The sequence below is a fragment of the Microcaecilia unicolor genome, unplaced genomic scaffold, assembly GCF_901765095.1.
Source record: "Microcaecilia unicolor unplaced genomic scaffold, aMicUni1.1, whole genome shotgun sequence".
In the NCBI taxonomy this organism is placed as follows: Eukaryota; Metazoa; Chordata; class Amphibia; order Gymnophiona; family Siphonopidae; genus Microcaecilia; species Microcaecilia unicolor.
Window position 1 is genome coordinate 1 of NW_021963136.1, and position 21695 is coordinate 21695.

At 42.9% G+C, this 21695-nt stretch overlaps 1 protein-coding gene across 1 annotated transcript in view; it reads right to left on the reverse strand.

Annotated features, from left to right (window-relative positions):
- Positions 1-10429: 10429 nt before the first annotated feature.
- LOC115458992 (complement C2-like) overlaps positions 10430-21695 on the reverse strand; it is a gene marked incomplete at its 3' end in the record, with an annotated part of 103532 nt that continues 92266 nt past the window's right edge. The window contains exons 15-17 of the mRNA XM_030188853.1: positions 21018-21148; positions 18513-18606; positions 10430-10479 (exon numbers count right to left, since the gene is read on the reverse strand). Coding sequence (XP_030044713.1) covers positions 10430-10479; positions 18513-18606; positions 21018-21148 — 275 coding nt within the window. The remainder of the gene's footprint in view (positions 10480-18512; positions 18607-21017; positions 21149-21695) is intronic.

The window sequence follows — 21695 nt, forward strand, 5'->3', positions numbered from 1 at the left end:
AGGTATCGTGCAGCACCCGAGGGGGAGTGCGCATCAGCGATCCGCCCCGGGTGGCAGCCGACCTAGGATCATCACTTCTAATATGCGCTCTTGACAACAGAGGCAAGATAGCCCACTGGACAGTGCAGCAATCTGCGAACCCCGGGGAACTGGTTTCAATTCCCACTGTAGTTCCTTGTGACTTTGAGCAAGTCACTTAACTCTTCTTTGCTCCAGGTACAAAATAAGTGCCTGTATATAATATGTAAACTGCTTTGATTGTAAAGGCAGATTATCAAGTCCTATTCCTTTTCCCCTTTCTAATAATTTGGTCTTCCATTGAAGATTAATGAAGTCAACCGTAGATGAACAAATGTGGCAATACTGAGAAAAATCTCAAACTTTCTTCCAACTTTAAAGGATGGTAACAGTTGAAACTCAAAAAAGTGTTATGGTCTGTAGGCTTAGAATGTACCAAAGTTTTATATCTAAAGCCTTCCCAAATCACTTCCACATCTAAAAATGTCACTTAATGGCTATCATCAAATTGTTTAGCCATATTGCAGGAATTCAAGAAAGCATTAAATAAATTAATTGAGATTCCATTCCTGTTCAGATTCAGACAGTGGAAACATCATCAATGAACCGTCACTATGATAACACGAATTGAAAATAGAAAGTGTGAAAGCCATTCTGCTTCAAAGGCAGCCATGTTAATATTTGTCAAAGATGAAGCAAATCTTGCTACCATTGATTTTAATAGAAAACAAATTATTTATTTTAACACCAATGTAGCCAAAGAACGCCAAAAAAATTCAATGTGCAAGCCAATGTGGTCTGGTCCATTTATTCCACAGATCTTTCATAACCAACAAGGCTGCATCCTGAGGTATAGAAGTGTAGAGAGATCACACATCGTGTTAACAGAAATGTTATGGCAACATTATCTTGAAAGGTTTCCAAAATACTTAAAACATATTAGGTACTCTGTATAAGAGGATGGCAGACAGCAGAAGGAGACTGAGAACATTGCAGGCACTATGACTGTGACTAATGCAGGAAGCCAGAGAAAGCTCTCTACTTGCTATAGTTCTGCTTTCTCCTGAATCTGCTCAAGCCTCACCCTTTCTCTGATGCACAATGGGTCCCTTTTACAAAGCCGGGGCCAAAAGGGGCCGGCACTGGTGTCATTGCATGTTTTACATGCATGCCGAAGCCCCCTTTTACCGTAGCTGGTAAAAGGGAATCTTGCCTTCCTGCAGGAAATGGCCATGCGACAAGTAAAACACTTGCTGACGGTCATTTTGGGGGGAGCCCTTACCGCTACCCACTGAGGGGTGGCGGTAAGGGCTCCCACGTTACCCGGCGGTAACTGGGCAGATTACCATCGGGTACACTCCGGTGTTACAAAATAAATACATTTTTGTAGCATTGGAAATGATGGTGTGCTAGGGGTGGGAAGTACTGCCGGGTTGATGTTTTGCAGGATGTTTACATGATTGATATCTAGGGTTTTTAAAATGTATTGATACATAGAGATGTGCTTGGTTGTAGCTTTTTAATTTTGCATGCTACCTTTGTTCTCTAGTATTTATTATTTATGATAGGTCTTATACATAAATGTATCTTTTTGCAGTAGTCTCTTGTATTGTGATTGTTGATGAAAAGGTCTCCATATATAGACACCCTTTGTTTTACTTCTGACTGGTATACACGTCTATTTTATTATTATCATTTATTATTTGTGTTTTATTTTAAAATGCATGATATGGTAAGTGCAAAGGCTGGGCTCTAAGAGAGGAAAGTCTATATATGGCGACTAAAGTTGCACGTGCAATTTTGGCAGTGCGGCCAAATTGCATGAGCAACTTAACTGTTTAACAAGCTAATCAGCGCTGATAATTGGCCACTAACAAGCAATTACCGGCGCTAATTGGCCCAAATTAGAATTTACACACATAACTTGCTAGGCATATCCTCTAAAGTGGTGCGTATAAATTCTACCATGCAGATCTCAAAAGGGGGGTGTGGCCATGGAAGGGGCATGGGTGGGTCATGGGCATTCCTAAAAATTATGTGCACTGTTATAGAATTCACCTGATCTGCTCCAAGCTAGGCATGGGTATTTACACTAGGCGAGATTTATAAAATAGCGCTAAGCATGTTTTTTTTCGGTGCTGATTTTTTCAGCACCATATATAGAATTCCCCCTAACTGTTGAGAGCATGTCAAACGTGTCATAAGTACATAAGCACTGCCACGCTGGGAAAAGACCAAAGGTCCATCAAGCCCTGCACTCTGTCTCTGACAACGGCCAATCCAAGCCCCAAAAACCTGGCAAAAACCCAAAATTTTATATTGATCAATGGACTTTTCCTTCTGGAATCTATCCAGACCCCTTTTAAACTCAGCAAGGCCAGCTGCCGTCACCACCTTCTCCGGCAATGAGTTCCAGAATCTAACTACGCGCTGAGTAAAGAAAACTTTCTCCGATTTGTTTTAAACCTACCACATTCTAATTTCATCTTGTGTCCCCTGGTTCTATTATTGTTAGAAAGCGTAAACAAACGTTTCACATCCGTCCCCCCACTCATTATTTTGTAGACCTCTATCATATCACCCCTCAGCCACCTTTTCTCCAGGCTAAAGAGTCCTAGTCGTCTTAACCTCTCCTCATAGGGTAGTCGTCCCATCCCTTTTATCATTTTTGTCGCCCTTCTCTGCACCTTCTCCAATTCCTTTATATCTTTTTTGAGATGAGGCGACCAGAACTGAACACAATACTCCAGGTGCGGTCGCACCATGGAGCGATATAACGGCATTATAACATCCTCATGTTTGTTTTCCATCCCTTTTCTAATAATACTCAAATTTCTGTTCACCTTCTTAGCCACCGCAGCACATTGAGCACATTGTACAGCGCTGCGTAACCCTAGTAGCGCTCTAGAAATGTTAAGTAGTAGTAGTAGTAGTAGAAATGTTCTTTATTATATAGAGCGCTAATTCTGTAACAGCATTAGGGAGCACAGAACTTGTAACTGAATACTAGCGTAGAGCTGCCTTGACACGCCGATATTTATGCACAACAGCATATGTCATGTCAATGGCAGGCATAAGTTACCATGCTTAAGTGCACCTCACAGAACACGTATCTCATATTATTCTATAAGTTGCGCACATTGCTAGGCTGAATGTCCATGATCCCTGCTCTGCTCACAGGTAGGGCCTACTTGCAGTTGTGCAATAAAGGGCAGATGATCAAATCCCCCATGCTGTTCCAAATAGCGTTTTAAAATTAGTGCTGGAACAGCTTGGGAAAACAACACTGCTATGATCAAAGCTAACAGCATGCAAATTTAAGCATGCTATTAGCTTCGATCATGGGGGTACTTCTATGGGAGGATTGTGCTTGGGCATACGCCCAAGGCACAATCCTCCTGCAGAGCTAGTTTGTTTCTCCCGGAACTGACCCCCCTCCAAATAATAAAAAGACCCTGGTGGTGACGATAAAAGTGCCAAATTCAAAGCAGTTTGGATGCTGCGTTATTGGATTCTCTAGCCCTTAAATTTATAATTATCATCTGTGGCTCAGATAATTTGTTCGTCTCCTGAGGCAGGTGCATGTGGTGCCGAAACATAGATCTGTGTCTTTTTTAATAAATCAGCTGTTTAGGAACCACATTGGTCTACCTCTTTCTTCTTCTCTTTTTGTTCAGGACCAGTCTTATGCAGGGGCAAAAGGGGTGGCCACACAGGGCCTCGCACTCCCAGGGGCCCCGTGGCCCTCCCTGAACCTTCCTTAATGCAAGGCACACTGGTGGTCTAGTGGCCTCTTCAGGACACGAAAGAACCCTATTCTTTTCTGCCTGCTGCCACTGCTGCTGCTGCATTCTTCAAAATGGCTGCCGAGACTTCATGCTGCGGACTCCCAAGACCACTGCTTGAAGTCTCAGCAGTCATTTTGAAGAAAGTGGCAGCAGCAGTGGGCAGGAAACAGTGGGGTTCTTTCCTGCCCTGAAGAAGCCACTAGACCATCAAGGCACATTATGGTAGGTTCAGGACATGCACCCTGAGGCTCAGGGGGGTGGGGTGATGTGGGGAGGGGAAGAGAGGGCATGGCATAGCACCCTCAGGCTCGGGAGGGAGAAAGGGCAGAGTCCTCTGAGGCTTGGGGCCCTTCCCTCTACACATAAATTAAAAAAAAAAGAACATCTTGTCAGAAGGAGGTAAGGCTAGCCAGAGGCAGGCTAGACAAGGAGCCAGGGGCGGAGCTAGGCAACACTGAACTGGTATGCACAGGGCCCCACAATTGCTAAGACCGGCCCTGTTTTCGTTGGTCATGCTTTATTGTTAAGGGGGCACTTCTGCTTGTTTGTTCTATTCTCATAGCTATGGCATTTAGTTGTGAGCATTTATACCAGCTCTATCTGAATCTGGCGTAAGTGATTGCACCTAAATTACAGCATATATCTAACCTGTTAGTCTCAAATACTATGAAGGAAAGTAAGCACCAAGTAACAGTTGGCACATAGGTGCCCTCTAGGTACCTATATAAAGACACACTGGAGCTCATTTTCAAAAGAGAAAAACATCCAAAAAGTGGCATAAATCTGCATTTGGACATTTTTCTCACAAAAATGTCCAAATTGGTATTTTCAAAACCAATTTTTAGAAGTTTTTCTATGAAGTCCGTCAGAAGTGCATTCAAATCACTAGAGGGCATGCCAGGGGTGTGTTAAGAGCGGGATCCGGGCGTTCCTAACACTTGGATGTTTTTCTGCCATAATGGAACAAAACAAAAACATCAAGGGCTATAAGTTGGACGTTTTGGTCTAGACCTGTTTTATTAACGAATAATCCATAAAAAAGTACCCAAAATGACCATATGACCACTGCAGGAATAAAGGAATGAAACCCCCTTACTCCTTCAGTGGTCACTGACCTCCTCCCACCCCGCAAAGATGTAAATGAAACAGACATACCAGCCTCTATGACAGCTTCAGATGTTATGGCCAGAGCAAGGTGACCAAGGCCCATAATCCACTCTAACTATTACACTTGTGGTGGAAAATGTCAGCCCCCCCCCCCCCCGAAAAAAATTCTCAAAACCTACATATAGGTGACACATATAGGTGACACCTGCAGCCATAAGGGCTATTGTAGTGGTGTATAGTTGGGTACAGTAGGTTTTTATGTGGGTTTTGAAGGGCTCACCATACAATATAAGTAGGTAATGGCGAGATGTGTACCTAGGACCTTTTATGTGAAGTCCACAAAAAGATAACTGTACTAAGCACAACAACATCTAGGAAATGGTCATTTTCAAAGAAAAAAGATAGACATTTTTCTAGTTTAAAAATGGTCATTTTCAATACTTGAATTTTGGATTTTTATTTATTTATATATTTACATTTATTAATCAGGTGAACAATAATCCATAAACCTGAAAGGAATCAGAAAAATACAACCCTCAAAAAAGAAAGAAATAAGAAAAACAAAGAAAATGATCTATTATTTAGTCCACAATATTTAGGGTTTAAATAAGAAAAATAATAGAAGAAAAAAAGAAAGAAAACCTCTCCACAAGGAAGCAGCTTAAGCAAACAAACAAACTCCTGCAACTGTTTCGCATTAACTCTGAGGCGGGCCACTCAGTCTTACTACTACACCAATTCCTTTCTGGCCACTATAAAATCATTCAATTGGTTGGGTTGAAAAAAAGGAAATTCTTGGGACTGAAAAAAGATACAACACCTAACAGGAAATTTCAAAATAAACTTGGCTCCCAAGGCCAAGGCTCATGGTCTAAGGGCCAAAAATTCTTTCCTATGCCTCTGCATAGCTTGTGACAAATCAGGGAATATACGAATATTTGAACCCAAAAACTGTTCATTTAAATATTGAAAATACATCTTCAAAACATAATCCCTATCATGTTCCTAGGCAAACGTCACTAGGAGATTCGTTCTGTTATAACCTCCAAGGAACGTTCCAGAAAAGCTGTTAAATGTAATTCTTCTGGCCTCTCGCCCCTTGCCCCAACTGGAGTCGAACTACCAGTTTCCTCCCAAAGTCAAACATTGAGTTCTTACTAGTGGAGATATATTATGGATTAAGAACTGGTTGAAAGATAGGAAGCAGAGAGTAGGATTGCGTGGCCAGTATTCTCAGTGGAGGAGGGTAGTTAGTGGGGTCCCGCAGGGGTCTGTGCTGGGTCCGTTGCTTTTTAATGTATTTATAAATGACCTAGAGATGGGAATAACTAGTGAGGTAATTAAATTCGCCGATGACACAAAATTATTCAGGGTCGTCAAGTCGCAGGAGGAATGTGAACGATTACAGGAGGACCTTGCGAGACTGGGAGAATGGGCGTGCAAGTGGCAGATGAAGTTCAATGTTGACAAGTGCAAAGTGATGCATGTGGGTAAGAGGAACCCGAATTATAGCTACGTCTTGCAAGGTTCCGCGTTAGGAGTTACGGATCAAGAAAGGGATCTGGGTGTCGTCGTCGATGATACGCTGAAACCTTCTGCTCAGTGTGCTGCTGCGGCTAGGAAAGCGAATAGAATGTTGGGTGTTATTAAGAAGGGTATGGAGTCCAGGTGTGCGGATGTTATAATGCCGTTGTATCGCTCCATGGTGCGACCGCACCTGGAGTATTGTGTTCAGTACTGGTCTCCGTATCTCAAAAAAGATATAGTAGAATTGGAAAAGGTACAGCGAAGGGCGACGAAAATGATAGTGGGGATGGGACGACTTTCCTATGAAGAGAGGCTGAGAAGGCTAGGGCTTTTCAGCTTGGAGAAGAGACGGCTGAGGGGAGATATGATAGAAGTGTATAAAATAATGAGTGGAATGGATCGGGTGGATGTGAAGCGACTGTTCACGCTATCCAAAATACTAGGACTAGAGGGCATGAGTTGAAGCTACAGTGTGGTAAATTTAAAACGAATCGGAGAAAATTTTTCTTCACCCAACGTGTAATTAGACTCTGGAATTCATTGCCGGAGAACGTGGTACGGGCGGTTAGCTTGACGGAGTTTAAAAAGGGGTTAGATAGATTCCTAAAGGACAAGTCCATAGACCGCTATTAAATGGACTGGAAAAATTCCTCATTTTTAGGTATAACTTGTCTGGAATGTTTTTACGTTTGGGGAGCGTGCCAGGTGCCCTTGACCTGGATTGGCCACTGTCGGTGACAGGATGCTGGGCTAGATGGACCTTTGGTCTTTCCCAGTATGGCACTACTTATGTACTTATTTTCAGATGGTATTAGCAGAACCTCTCGAAAGTATCTCTGCACCATTTCCATGGGTGAGATAACTATCTAGGAACATTTAAAAACCTCGTTATTTTTCCTTGATTTATTTTCCATATGTTCTAACTTCTGGGCCATCAAAGATCTTTCCTTTAATAACGATAGCTCAAGTTGTTTCACTTCTGCCAATTGTTCCGCCTGCTTTTTCAGTTGTTCTCCATGTGAGGTTAACAAATCTCCTTGTTTCTCCACCTTGGAAACAATAGCCCCACAATCCAACATAATCACTGACATTGCCTGTTTCAGGTTGGTGTCCATGACTTTGATAGCCTGCCAAAGAGTGTCCAAAGTCACTACAGCCGGTTTCTTAATCTCCCCTAGCTCCAGTATGTTACCACCAGAAAGAACCTTCTCCACTCCAACTTCTCGCAGACCAGGTCTCTCCACTGCCAAACAGGCTCCATCAGACTCCAACATGGCAGTTCCTCCTTGGGAAACTTTCCGAAAAACCACTTGGGAAAAGGAACTCATTCCCAAAGATACTGTGAGCTCACTTCCAAGTTGTGTGTGTGTGTCGGCTTCTGTTTTTTTTTGTTACATTTGTACCCCGCACTTTCCCACTCATGGCAGGCTCAATGCAGCTTACATGGGGCAATGGAGGGTTAAGTGACTTGCCCAGAGTCACAAGGAGCTGCCTGTGCCTGAGGTGGGAATTGAACTCAGTTCCTCAGTTTCCCAGGACCAAAGTCCACCACCCTAACCACTAGGCCACTCCTGTTCCAGGCTTAGTGAGACCCGATCCCATTGCAGGAGCCGCTGAGTCAGCATGACGCATCACTGTTCCAGCCAAAGTAGTCTGGATTAGATGCTGCGGAGCTACCCAGACTGGAGGGAGAGCCCTCGGAGCTCCTTTCTGCTTTTCCATACTGAAAATCAGTTGGGTCCAATGCAAGTGCCCATCAGCTTAAAAGGTAAGGAAAAAGCAATGCATTCATGTGTCTGTTCCCGACACCATTTTGACCCCTCTGAGTTTTGGATGCTTTCAGCAAACATCCAAAGTTGGATTTAGATGTCATATTGAAAAATGATCTTCAGCTGGAGGCGGTCAATGTGTTTTTGGCCAACATCAGCAGTATGCCCAAATATTCAAAACTGGGCCTTGTCCAGGCACCAGCATTGAATATCTTGTTATACATAGCTGGGTAACACTTATCCAGTTAAGTGCGATATTCAGAACTTAACTGGGTAAGATAAATCAGATAAAGGCAGGTCTGTGTTTTATGCGGTCCTTTTCATCCAGTTAACTTATCCGATTGAGTGATGAATATTGGCGCGCAACCAGATAAGTACTGACTCTACCTCTAGACTGCCCATGAAATAGTTGGTTTTGGCTTAGGTACTAACCAGGTACAGTGGTGGAAATAAGTATTTGATCCCTTGCTGATTTTGTAAGTTTGCCCACTGACAAAGACATGAGCAGCCCATAATTGAAGGGTAGGTTATTGGTAACAGTGAGAGATAGCACATCACAAATTAAATCCGGAAAATCACATTGTGGAAAGTATATGAATTTATTTGCATTCTGCAGAGGGAAATAAGTATTTGATCCCCCACCAACCAGTAAGAGATCTGGCCCCTACAGACCAGGTAGATGCTCCAAATCAACTCGTTACCTGCATGACAGACAGCTGTCGGCAATGGTCACCTGTATGAAAGACACCTGTCCACAGACTCAGTGAATCAGTCAGACTCTAACCTCTACAAAATGGCCAAGAGCAAGGAGCTGTCTAAGGATGTCAGGGACAAGATCATACACCTGCACAAGGCTGGAATGGGCTACAAAACCATCAGTAAGACGCTGGGCGAGAAGGAGACAACTGTTGGTGCCATAGTAAGAAAATGGAAGAAGTACAAAATGACTGTCAATCGACAAAGATCTGGGGCTCCACGCAAAATCTCACCTCGTGGGGTATCCTTGATCATGAGGAAGGTTAGAAATCAGCCTACAACTACAAGGGGGGAACTTGTCAATGATCTCAAGGCAGCTGGGACCACTGTCACCACGAAAACCATTGGTAACACATTACGACATAACGGATTGCAATCCTGCAGTGCCCGCAAGGTCCCCCTGCTCCGGAAGGCACATGTGACGGCCCGTCTGAAGTTTGCCAGTGAACACCTGGATGATGCCGAGAGTGATTGGGAGAAGGTGCTGTGGTCAGTTGAGACAAAAATTGAGCTCTTTGGCATGAACTCAACTCGCCGTGTTTGGAGGAAGAGAAATGCTGCCTATGACCCAAAGAACACCGTCCCCACTGTCAAGCATGGAGGTGGAAATGTTATGTTTTGGGGGTGTTTCTCTGCTAAGGGCACAGGACTACTTCACCGCATCAATGGGAGAATGGATGGGGCCATGTACCGTACAATTCTGAGTGACAACCTCCTTCCCTCCGCCAGGGCCTTAAAAATGGGTCGTGGCTGGGTCTTCCAGCACGACAATGACCCAAAACATACAGCCAAGGCAACAAAGGAGTGGCTCAGGAAGAAGCACATTAGGGTCATGGAGTGGCCTAGCCAGTCACCAGACCTTAATCCCATTGAAAACTTATGGAGGGAGCTGAAGCTGCGAGTTGCCAAGCGACAGCCCAGAACTCTTAATGATTTAGAGATGATCTGCAAAGAGGAGTGGACCAAAATTCCTCCTGACATGTGTGCAAACCTCATCATCAACTACAGAAGACGTCTGACCGCTGTGCTTGCCAACAAGGGTTTTGCCACCAAGTATTAGGTCTTGTTTGCCAGAGGGATTAAATACTTATTTCCCTCTGCAGAATGCAAATAAATTCATATACTTTCCACAATGTGATTTTCCGGATTTAATTTGTGATGTGCTATCTCTCACTGTTACCAATAACCTACCCTTCAATTATGGGCTGCTCATGTCTTTGTCAGTGGGCAAACTTACAAAATCAGCAAGGGATCAAATACTTATTTCCACCACTGTATATTCAGTGGTTCTATCCGGTTAAGTCCTGTTGCATATACCCGACTAGTGATTTAAATGGCCAGGAGCCTCTCCGGGCCCTTTAAAGAGCTGTGAATATTGACCCCACTGACATTGTATTACAGTAGCAGAGCTGAGAAACAGAAAACAGAGATTTTTAAAATTAATGATAAATACAAACGATTTACCTGAATCCATCTTCGATTCATCTTAACCACAAAAGGACCCCCAGAATCACCTGTAGAAAAGACAAGGCAGGTGTTTGATACAGGATATTCAATCAAAGGAAGGTGGATAAAGCAGCCGTTCAAAGATTAGCAATCACTGTATTGTTTCAATAAAATTGTACTGCAGGAAACAAAAAGTAAAAAATAAATAATAGAAAACATATGCCTCCCATGAAGGTGCAGCGATGGGGAAGGAAGTGTGGATTGTGGGTTACTCCTATGCACCATGGGCCAGGCGGTGAGCACAAATAGGAGCATATGCACAGAACTTTTGTTTGGAGCATAGAGACATAAGAGTGATGTGCCATAGGAGGAGTGGAATGCACTGGTATCAGCTACTTCCCACAGTGGCAGCATTGAAAGAGAGGAAAAAAAATCCACCAAGGTGGAAGAACGCTGAATTCCCACGAGAGGTACCCAAGGAGAAAGGACAGTGGGAAAACGACCATGAATGCAAGAGACAGGGACATTATCTTAAACTTCTCAAGTTGTTTTTATTGATCGGAGACTCTACACAGTACTGTGTTTCGGCCACAGGCCTACTTCAGGAGTATTCTGAGCTTGGTTTGAAGTACAAACATATCGTACAAAGACTTGTGCTTGAGTGATAATTGGGAAGCCTGGTCTTGAAAAAAGACCTTTTGTTATGAGTTCATGAGTCAACATAGTGTCATTGTTGCATTTTGCTACTTTTGGTGCTACAACACTATGTTGACTTCAAACCAAACTCAGAAGACTCTTGAAGCAGGCCTGTGGCCGAAACACAGTACTATGTTGAGTCTCCTATCAATAAAACCAACTTGAAAAGTTTAAGATCACGTGCTCGGCCAAGGTTAGTGATCATTCGCATGGGGGGGGGGGGGGGGGGGGACGACACTGGGAGGCCCAATAGAGATTTGCATGACCTAGGATGGGAGGTGGAAGGGGAGGAGAAGAAGGAAGGGCTAAATCATATGCTGACCAGCTGCTGATATTCAGTAACACTTAACTGGGCAGTGCCTCTGAATATTAGCTTTTACCAGCCATGTTGAAACTGGCCAATTAGAGGAGGTCTAGGGCGGAGACTGAGCACTCCCAGAAGTTATAGCGATATTCAGTGCTGGTGCCTGCATAGCTAATCAGGCAAATAGGACCACAAAATTAGCAGTCCTAACTTTGCCTGATTAGCTATGGGGTTTCGTACTGAATATCAGCCGTACATGCATAACGTCTGGGTATCATCACCATTCACCTGGATATTCAGTGCTGATGTCCAGACATGGCTCAACATTGAATATCTGGGTCTGATTTAGCTGGCAACGATCAGCACTTAAAAAACACACTGACTGCTGCTGGCTGAATACTGACCAGGAAGTAATTTGGGCAACATCACTACTACTACTACTACTACTATTTAGCATTTCTATAGCGCTACAAGGCATACGCAGCGCTGTACAAACATAGAAGAAAGACAGTCCCTGCTCAAAGAGCTTACAATCTAATAGACAAAAAATAAATAAAGTAAGCAAATCAAATCAATTAATGTGAACGGGAAGGAAGAGAGGAGGGGGTAGGTGGAGGCGAGTGGTTACAAGTGGTTACGAGTCAAAAGCAATGTCAAAGAGGTGGGTTTTCAGTCTAGATTTAAAGGTGGCCAAGGATGGGGCAAGACGTAGGGGCTCAGGAAGTTTATTCCAGGCGTAGGGTGCAGCGAGACAGAAGGCGCGAAGTCTGGAGTTGGCAGTAGTGGAGAAGGGAACAGATAAGAAGTACTTGTTGGATTATTTGTAGTAAATAATTAGCAGATTTTAGTACACACAGCTTCAGCTTTAGAAATGTTAATTTCTTTCTTCATCTCTCTCTCATTCACCCCTGAATAATTCACTGCTGAGTCACTTTAAAGTTGAAGTAACAAAACATCTGTTTACTCACAGTTTGTAGTTTGATTATAATCAGACAGGCTTATATATACATATTACTATACATTTGTATTATCAGCTCCTTCCATGTGCTTAGATGGTAATGGATGCTCACACCACCATAGATCCTCTCAGGTTAGGAGAGATCATGAGCTCCATGTGCTCCATGTGCTGCATGTGCTGCATCTACTGTGTCTACCCCACAGGAAGTTGCATAGCTATGTGACCTCTCTAAGTAATTCACATCAGAGGTCACAGAGTAATCACAGAGAAATAATAGGTGACAGGCAATGCATGTAAAATACAATTACATTCCAACAAACCCCTTCTCATGCATAACTGTCATGCAATTATTTATTCATACAAAGTCCAAGCTTATACGCAAATTCACAAAATGTTCTCTGGGTAACGGTTTGGTCATGATGTCAGCTGTCATCTCACTTGTGTGACAATAGTGTAGACTGATGACCCCTTCTTTCGCCAACTCTCGCACGTTGTGGTATTTCGTTGCGATGTGCTTGGTGCGTGACTGAACCTTGTCATTCTGTGACAGTCGGATGCAGCTCTGATTATCTTCCATTATCTGGATTGGTCTCTTTTCAGCTATTCCGAAATCCAGCAAAAGTTTTTCAATCCACATCAGTTCTCTGCACGCTTCCGATACAGCCACATATTCAGCTTCTGTAGAAGACAGACTCACAATACTTTGTTTATGACTGGCCCATGAAATTTGTACATTTCCATACATAAACACATATCCACTTGTGGATTTATAATTAGAATGATCCCCTGCCCAATCTGAATCACAGTAACATATTAGTTTTGGATTACTATTGGCTGAAATCTTTAATTTACAATCAATGGTACCCTTTAAATACCTTACCATCCTTTTAACTGCAGTCCAATCTGATTTGGTAGGTGAGCTGACCCTTCTGCTCAAAATTCCTACTGCATTTGCTATATCAGCCCTGTATGTGGTAGCTAGATATAAAAGCTTACCTATGGCTGATCTATATTGGATGTTATCTGGTAAAGGTTCTCTTACTGTTTCATCCTTCAGAAAATCAGTGATCATGGGAGTGCTTACAACTTGGGCATCTTGCATACCTAAACTTTCAATAAGCTCATTTATTTTCTGCTTCTGGCTTAGAAATAAGAACCATCATTTTGTTTCTCAATTTCTATACCAAGATAGTATGACACATTACCAAGTTCTTTTATCTCAACATTGAGGTTTAAACATTTTACAATGCCCTGTACTCTTGCTCACTTTTGCTTGCAATGAGCAGATCATCAACAAAAGCTAAAATGTATGCATATTGTCCATTTGTGCACCTAGTGTACAAGCATTTATCTGCTTCACCTTGCTTAAATCCTAAATTTGTCAATATTTCATGCAATTTTTCATTCCAACATTTTGCACGTTTGCTTTAATCCATAAAGACCTTTGTTTAATTTACACACTAGCTGTCTTTGTTTTGTATTTATGAAACCTGTTGGTTGTTCCATGTACAAGTCTTCAGTTATATCTCCGTGAAGAAACGCTGTTTTCACATCAATGTGGTTGACTTGCATGCCTTTTGAGACTGCAATGCTCAGAAGTGTTCTGATTGTCGTGTGTTTCACTACAGGTGCAAACACTTCATCAAAATCTTCTCCATATTTTTGAAGATATCCCTTTGCCACTAATCTGGCTTTATACCTTTCCACTTTTCCTTGTGCATTCCTTTTTAACTTGAATACCCATTTGCATCCTATAGCTTTCTTGCCAGGAGGTAATTCTGTAAGAATCCAAGTATTATTTTTATCCAATGCATCAATTTCTTCTTGTGCAGCTTTATGCCATTCAGCAGCTTCTTCTGCTGGCATTTTCTCAATCTCATCCCATGTTAAGGGCTCTTGAGCTTCTGCTGACTTTGTTAGGTAAGACAGTCTTAGGGTGGAACACCTTTGTTTTCCCTGGATGAGCGTCTGACAACAGGTTGGTCTGACCTTTCCGCATCCTCTAAATCTGAGAGTTCTTCTCCAATTGATTCCCCTTCTCCAACTGTACTGTCTTCTTCAATGATCCTTTCTGTGTCTGCTTCCTCTGCCTGTTCCTCGTTAGATACAGGTGAGTTGCTTTCAGACATCTGCCTTGGTATGGCATTTATATACACTGGCATGTCTATTATGGTTCTAGTTTCATATTCTGGATGATAAGGCTCATCTGGGATAATCCAGCCTTTATCAACCCTTTTGTTTTCATCAAAATATGTAACATGTCTTATGCCAACAATGCCAGTTTTCAGATTTAAAATTCTATATCCTTTGTGTCCTGGAGCATAGCCAACTAAAATGCCCCTTTCTGTTGTGGAATCCAGCTTATGCCTTCTTTGTTTTGGTACATGAGCATATGCTGTACTTCCAAATGTTCTTATGTGTGACAGGTTTGGCTTCCTACCATGCCATGTCTCATGTGGTGTGCGCTCAGCGCCTTTAGTTGGCATTCTGTTTTGTAGGTACACTGCTGTGAGAATGGCTTCCCCCCCATAGTCTTTTAGGGAGATTGCTATCTGACAGCATACATCTGGTCATTTCCACAAGTGACCTAAATTTTCTCTCTGCAACAGAATTTTGCTCTGGTGTATAAGCTACTGTTGTGATATGTTGAATGCCTTCTTGTTCTAGAAATGTGCGCATGCTTGTGAAGTGAACTCACCACCATTGTCGGTCTGAAGAACCTTTGGTTTTCTTTCAAATTTATTGCTCACCATGGCTACGTATTTCTTCAGCATGTCTGTGACTTGACTTTTCTCTTTCAGCAAATAGGCCACACAATATCTAGAGAAATCATCCAAGAATATTAGCACAAATCTGTTATTTCCCAATGATGGGATATTAAACGGTCCACATAAGTCACTGTGTATTAAGTCCAGTACTTTATTACTCCTATTTCCTGTGTATGCAGGAAATGAGGGTCTCACACCTTTTTGAGTAACACAGTCTATGCATTTCTCCATTTTACCAGCATCTGCACTTATCTGAATGCCAGTGGCTAGTTGCTTACTGTAAAGATCCTGGATCACCTTAGAATCACGATGTCCCAGGCGGCGATGCCAGATTTCCAGACTACATTTACCATCATTCTTCCTTACTTGCGCCATATGTGAGGCTTCACCTGAAATGCTCAGTTTATAAACATCATTATGCATAAAAGCTTCAGCATACACTTCATCATTTTTAGAGATTGTGCACTTACTGTTTTCAAAATGAATCGCAAATCCCTTCTTATCTAATGTAGATACACTAAGCATATTGCAAACTGCTTGGGGAATATACAAGACATCACTTACAGGAATTTCTTTAACTTCGTTAGACACTTTGCATTTTAAGAATCCAATACCTTTTGCTTGGATCTTAGCAGTCCCTGCGTTTGCAGTTTTAAGAATACCTTCCTCTGGACACATTTCCTGAAAGAAATCCTTACAATTGGTTAAATGGCATGTGCTCCCTGAATCCAAAATCCAAGTACTTTCATTTGAATTATTATTTACCATAGTCAAAGATTTTTCTGCCATTAGAAAACCCTTGTGTTTATCTTGTCCTTCATACATTTCCTGGTTTGAAAATTCTTTAGTTCCATTGGCTTAGGTGAGCTAGAGGGAGTGTTTTGTGTTTCCTTACACCATTTAGATACATGTCCCTCCTTTCCACATGAGTAGCAAATCAGCTTGCCCTTGGGTGGAGTTTTCCCATAGCTCCACCTTCCTCTGTTCTTTGCCAAGAAATTTGTTTCATTTCTCTCTGACTGACTTTGAGAACACATCTCCTCAGAATCATTTATTATGCATTCCTGCCTTAGTTTTGATGTTGTCTGTTCAAAAGATTGCCCTTCAATGGCCTCATTTACAGACCTAAAACATCAAACTTCTTTGATAGTGAGGTAAAAAGAAATGCTCTTTTCAATGCATCACACATGGGAATTCCAGAAAGTTCTAGCTTTTGAAATGAAGACATAAGATGCATAATGTGATCATTACATTTACTTTTATCCCTTAATTTGGTTTCATTCAACTCTGCCAGCCAAATTGGTTGCTGCTTTGCATATGTAGTTGCATACATAGTTCTCAGTTTATATAAAATGTCCTTTGGTGTATCTTTTCCCTCCACTAATATGGCTTGTTTCTCTGAGAGAGCTTCCAAAAGCATGCACTTCACATAATAGTTTGCATTGTCCCATTCAGCCATATTTTCAGCTGTTCTGTCTTGGTCTAAGCATATATTTAATCCTTTTGCTCGAAGGAGACATATAAATCTTAGTTCCCACTGCTGATAATTAAACTCAGTTAATTTAGGCACCTTGAGAGAGTAGAACAATAGTGAATTTCTTCCCTCAGCCATTTTCTTAGCCTTCTGTCTGCTGTGTGGGGGGAGAGAGAGACAGACTGAATCTTTCCTTTAAAACTTAAGAGAAAAATGTGGCCTTTTTTCTGCCTGGTAATATTTCTCTTCTTTTTCAATTCCTGGACCCTGGGCCCATAACCCTTTTGTTGGATTATTTGTAGTAAATAATTAGCAGATTTTAGTACACACAGCTTCAGCTTTAGAAATGTTAATTTCTTTCTTCATCTCTCTCTCATTCACCCCTGAATAATTCACTGCTGAGTCACTTTAAAGTTGAAGTAACAAAACATCTGTTTACTCACAGTTTGTAGTTTGATTATAATCAGACAGGCTTATATATACATATTACTATACATTTGTATTATCAGCTCCTTCCATGTGCTTAGATGGTAATGGATGCTCACACCACCATAGATCCTCTCAGGTTAGGAGAGATCATGAGCTCCATGTGCTCCATGTGCTGCATGTGCTGCATCTACTGTGTCTACCCCCACAGGAAGTTGCATAGCTATGTGACCTCTCTAAGTAATTCACATCAGAGGTCACAGAGTAATCACAGAGAAATAATAGGTGACAGGCAATGCATGTAAAATACAATTACATTCCAACAGTACTACTACTATTTAGCATCAACTAGAAGTCACTTGTTTCTCAGGTGAAATAAATTTCTTCATGATGTGTATAAATGATTTTTCATTTGGATGATGTTTGGATGTGTCTGTGCCAGTTATATAAAATATACTGCCTGATATTCAAAGTGATTTTTAGATTGTAAGCTCTATTGAGCAGGGACTGTCTCTCTATGTCAGGTGTTCAGCGCTGCGTGCATCTGGTAGCGCTATACAAATGTTAATAATAATAATTTAAGCAGGCAGGAGAGGCTTGGAACTGCTTAACCGGCGATATTCAGTGGAAATTAACAGGGCAGTGCTGTTGACATCGTCAATGACCGGCCAATTTGAAGCAGGACTGCACAGAGGCATTACAGGGGTAGAGTCGAGGAGAAGCCAGGAGTTATGCAGGTTCCGGCAATATTCAGTACTGACACCCACATGGCTAACCATCCTGAATTTGCCCGGTTAGCCATGTAAGAGCTGGCACTGAATATCGTTTGGCACCTGCATAATTTCTGGTACTGGTTGGCATGTTTCCAGTGTCCTTCCCTCCCTCTCACCTCCTCCACTGCAAGTTCCAGACCTCTCTCCCCCCCCCCCAACAAGGCAAGACACCCCTCCCACCCCTTCTGGCAAGATTCAGACTATAGCTAGAGGTCACAGTAGCCATTTTGACCACTCCCTCGCTTCTCTCCCTCTCACCCTACTTGACCATCAAGAAGTTCAAGGGGTCTATTCTGATTAGGGATCGCCTTGTCGGGGGGTTGTGGGAGGGGATCTGGACCTTGCCAAGGGGTGAGAGGGGGGTCTTGCCTGTCGGGGGCGGGGCTCAGGACATGGACACAGGATTTTTGTGGGTCCCAGCTGATATTCAGTTGGGACCCTCATGAGGCCTGGCCGCCTGACACACACTGGTCATTTATTTAGTTCTGGTGCCCGAACAAGGCCTAGCATTTAATATCGAGACCTAATTTAGCCAGTGAAGGTCAGCGTTTAAAAAAATGCTGCCCGCCACTGGCTGAATATTGACCGGATCCTTATTTTACAATCTGTTGCTGCGGCCTGGCAAAAGAATATTGAGCTATATTCTATCCTGAGCAGGGGACAGAAAGCAAAAAGCTGAAAGGTCTGGGGCTGTGGCACTACCGTGGCAGGCGTCAGCTCCATCATCTCCAATTGCACAGAACATGTTCTCTGTGAAATTCAGATTCCCTGTAGCGTCACTGCATGCCACACGGTTCTGTAAAGAGAAAATGCAACAGCCTTGAGAAATCCAGTATTATGACTGGGCTGCCAGCTCAGTGCCCCTCTCCCTGCCTAATTGCATCATTCCCCTTGTTCCTTATGAGGTGTAGGGACATGACACCTTTTATTGCCTAGGAGGGCTACACTGCAGAGCACAATGACTGAGAATCATCTACTACTGGCTGAGATGCCTTTCTTGCTAACATCTCTACTTATTAATGCATTCTAGGAAACATCTCAGACTAAGATTAAGGGTAAGCAAACATGACAACATGAAAATGAATGAATACTGTAAAACCTTTGGGGTCAATACTGAAAGTGAATTAACTGGGCAGAAGGGGTTTCTGCCTGGTTAAATTAAGCTGACTGGCCCTACAGTGGCATTCAACCAGATCCTGCCTCTGAATATCTGCTCTGATAGCTGCGGCATTCACTGGTTAGTGACAGGGCTGTCCAGGGACAAAGTCAGGCTAGTGCTGGGGATTACCTGAGCCTCGCCAGTAATCAGTAGCAGTAACTAGATAACTGGTTAACATAGGACAACAAAAATGATGTCCTATGTAAACTGGATAACTATCTGGGCACTGCTGTTGAATATCAGCAGCACCTGCGTAAATCCTGATGGCCACCGTGTGCTGGATATTCATTGTGTGGGGCACAGCCCTGCCACCATTTTATGTGTATTACAGAAACCTAACTCAAGACTGAGCTGTAGGCCTATGACATGAAATGGAATCTTTGTGGCAGAAGATGTTACACTGTGGCTGCATCAGCCCAAGGACTCTCCCCCCCAGGGGCGGACTGAGAGTGGTCTGGGCCCCTGGGCACTGAGGGTGATCTGGGCCCCTCGCCCGGCTGCTGCCCAACACCGCCCCTACCGCTAAGCTGCTGCCCCCTACCGTCACAGCCAACACCCCCGCTGCCCCAGTCCTACTTGAAGGGCCCTGGTGATCTAGTGGTTTCTGCAGGGTGGGAGTGGGAGCATGTTCTTTCCTTCCCGCTGCACTGCCACTATTCCCCTGCCTGCAGGCGCCACAGTGTTTTCAAAACAGTGACTGAGACTTCCAGCGGTAGTCTCTCAGGTCTCGACAGTCTCGGTAGACTTCTGCAGGAGGTCTCAGCCACCATTATTAAAGTACGGTGGTGCCGGGTAGGGGGAATAGCAGCAGCACAATGGGCAGGAAAGAACATGCTCCCCCCGCAGAGCCCACTAGATCTCCAGCGTCGCACTATAAAAGGTAGGACCGGGGAGGGCTGTAGTGTGCGACGACCCTCTGGGCCCCCGGGCACTGCACAGCTGCCTGAATGGTCAGTCCAACCCTGCTTCCCCTGATATTCAGCACTATTTAACCAGCCAGGAACAGTGCTTAGCTGGCTAAGAGGTAATATTCAGCATGACATAGTCGGTTATCTTCGCTGAATGGTAGCGCTTAGTGCATAACGGGTAACCAGCTATATCATGCGATATAGCTGGCTATCCATGAATATTCAATCGCTGGCTGGTTAAGTTTAACAGGCATATTGGACCGCCTAAATAGAAGTCCTATCTTTGCCCGCTAGAAATTTAATTGGCCAGCAGTGAATATTCACTTAGTCGGTTAAGTTTGAGTCGGCCAAAAAACCCCGGATATTCAATGCTGGTCACTGGAAACGACCCAGCATTGAATATCAGGGTTCAGCATCAATCATGGCCTTTATGTGGGCTGCCTCCCATGGTCTCATTATCGGGCCCTTTGTGACCAGCTGGATCCAGTTTAGAAGATTCCAGAAATCCTTGAAGGAGGACCTTGTTTATATTGCTCCCAACACTTTGGAGTCTCTCAATTCATTTTGGAACATCTGAAAGTTACTGGGCAGGTATAGACATGATTGGTCCAATATCATCAATAATCATCAATCAGCCAATCACCATCTACTCTCTGCCCTGTTTTGATAGGCAATCCTGATAACAGAGAGTATTTATAGCTGTAAGGAACAAGGGACAAGACAATGAGGAGAAGGAGGAGACAGAAGGAATGATATTCCAGCTACCATTGATGACCCCTTGGATGTTTTTGGTTCTATGATCACTCAAGGGCTTGGCAGTGAGGGTATTTGCCAGTAGGGAGGGTGTGTTGTACCAAGTAATACTGTGCTCACCTGTGTTAGACATCAATATTAGGAACAGGAATTTTCAGAAACTGTTGTTAATAGGGTTTTACTGCTGCTTACTATTTTATTTATCTTGTTGTGCTAAATCAACCATTATTGTTATGGATACTCTGATAGTCAGTATTCATTATCAGCAGATAGGGGGCTGTAGTGAGCTTAGGCCATACTTATATACACAGAAGTGTTATTTGAATTTCTCCCACAAGTGCCAGTACTGATGTGCAGTTCTGTTTTCACAGGTATATGGCTTCTCACCTGGATAGCGATTTCAGCATAGTACAATTCATTTGGAGATCTGTATCCCAAGTGAGATCTCTTCCCCCAGCCACTGATAAACCCATAAATCTTTTTGTCCTCCTTCCCTCCATGTCCTGTCAGGATCTTGTCTGTAAGGACAGGAAATCTGAATCATTATGGAAGTAGTGTGATTGGTCTAAGAGTGTTGATGAGCTTTATAAGCCAATTAAACTCTCTGGAATACCAGTCTGTTTTTACTAAGTTAAAAATAATCAAAGCAAAGATGTTGTAGCCAATCACTTTAAACCAAAAGAAAAAAAAATAAACAGCAGACAAATCCAGTCATTTGCTGGACTGCCTTCCCAAGCTTTAATAAAGAACGTCTAAAGTGCTGCATAGCACGTAACACAGAGGTGAAAAAAAAAAGTATTCCAAACCTAGGGTTTAAGCTCTCTGCTATGAGCTTCAAACTAGCTCCATTTTTCTCCCTAGTGGCTTCAAATACCCTTTCTACACAATTCATGCTTTGGTTGATCACCTAGTTTTATATTTTTTGTGAGATCTGTAGAGGTCACATATATAAGACTGGCCTTTGAATCTTTAATAAGAGTGATATCTACCAGGCCCAGGTCATTGAGTACAGGCTGAATCAGTCCTGGATTTGCCCCCATAATACCTACGAAATCTGTCATTCTG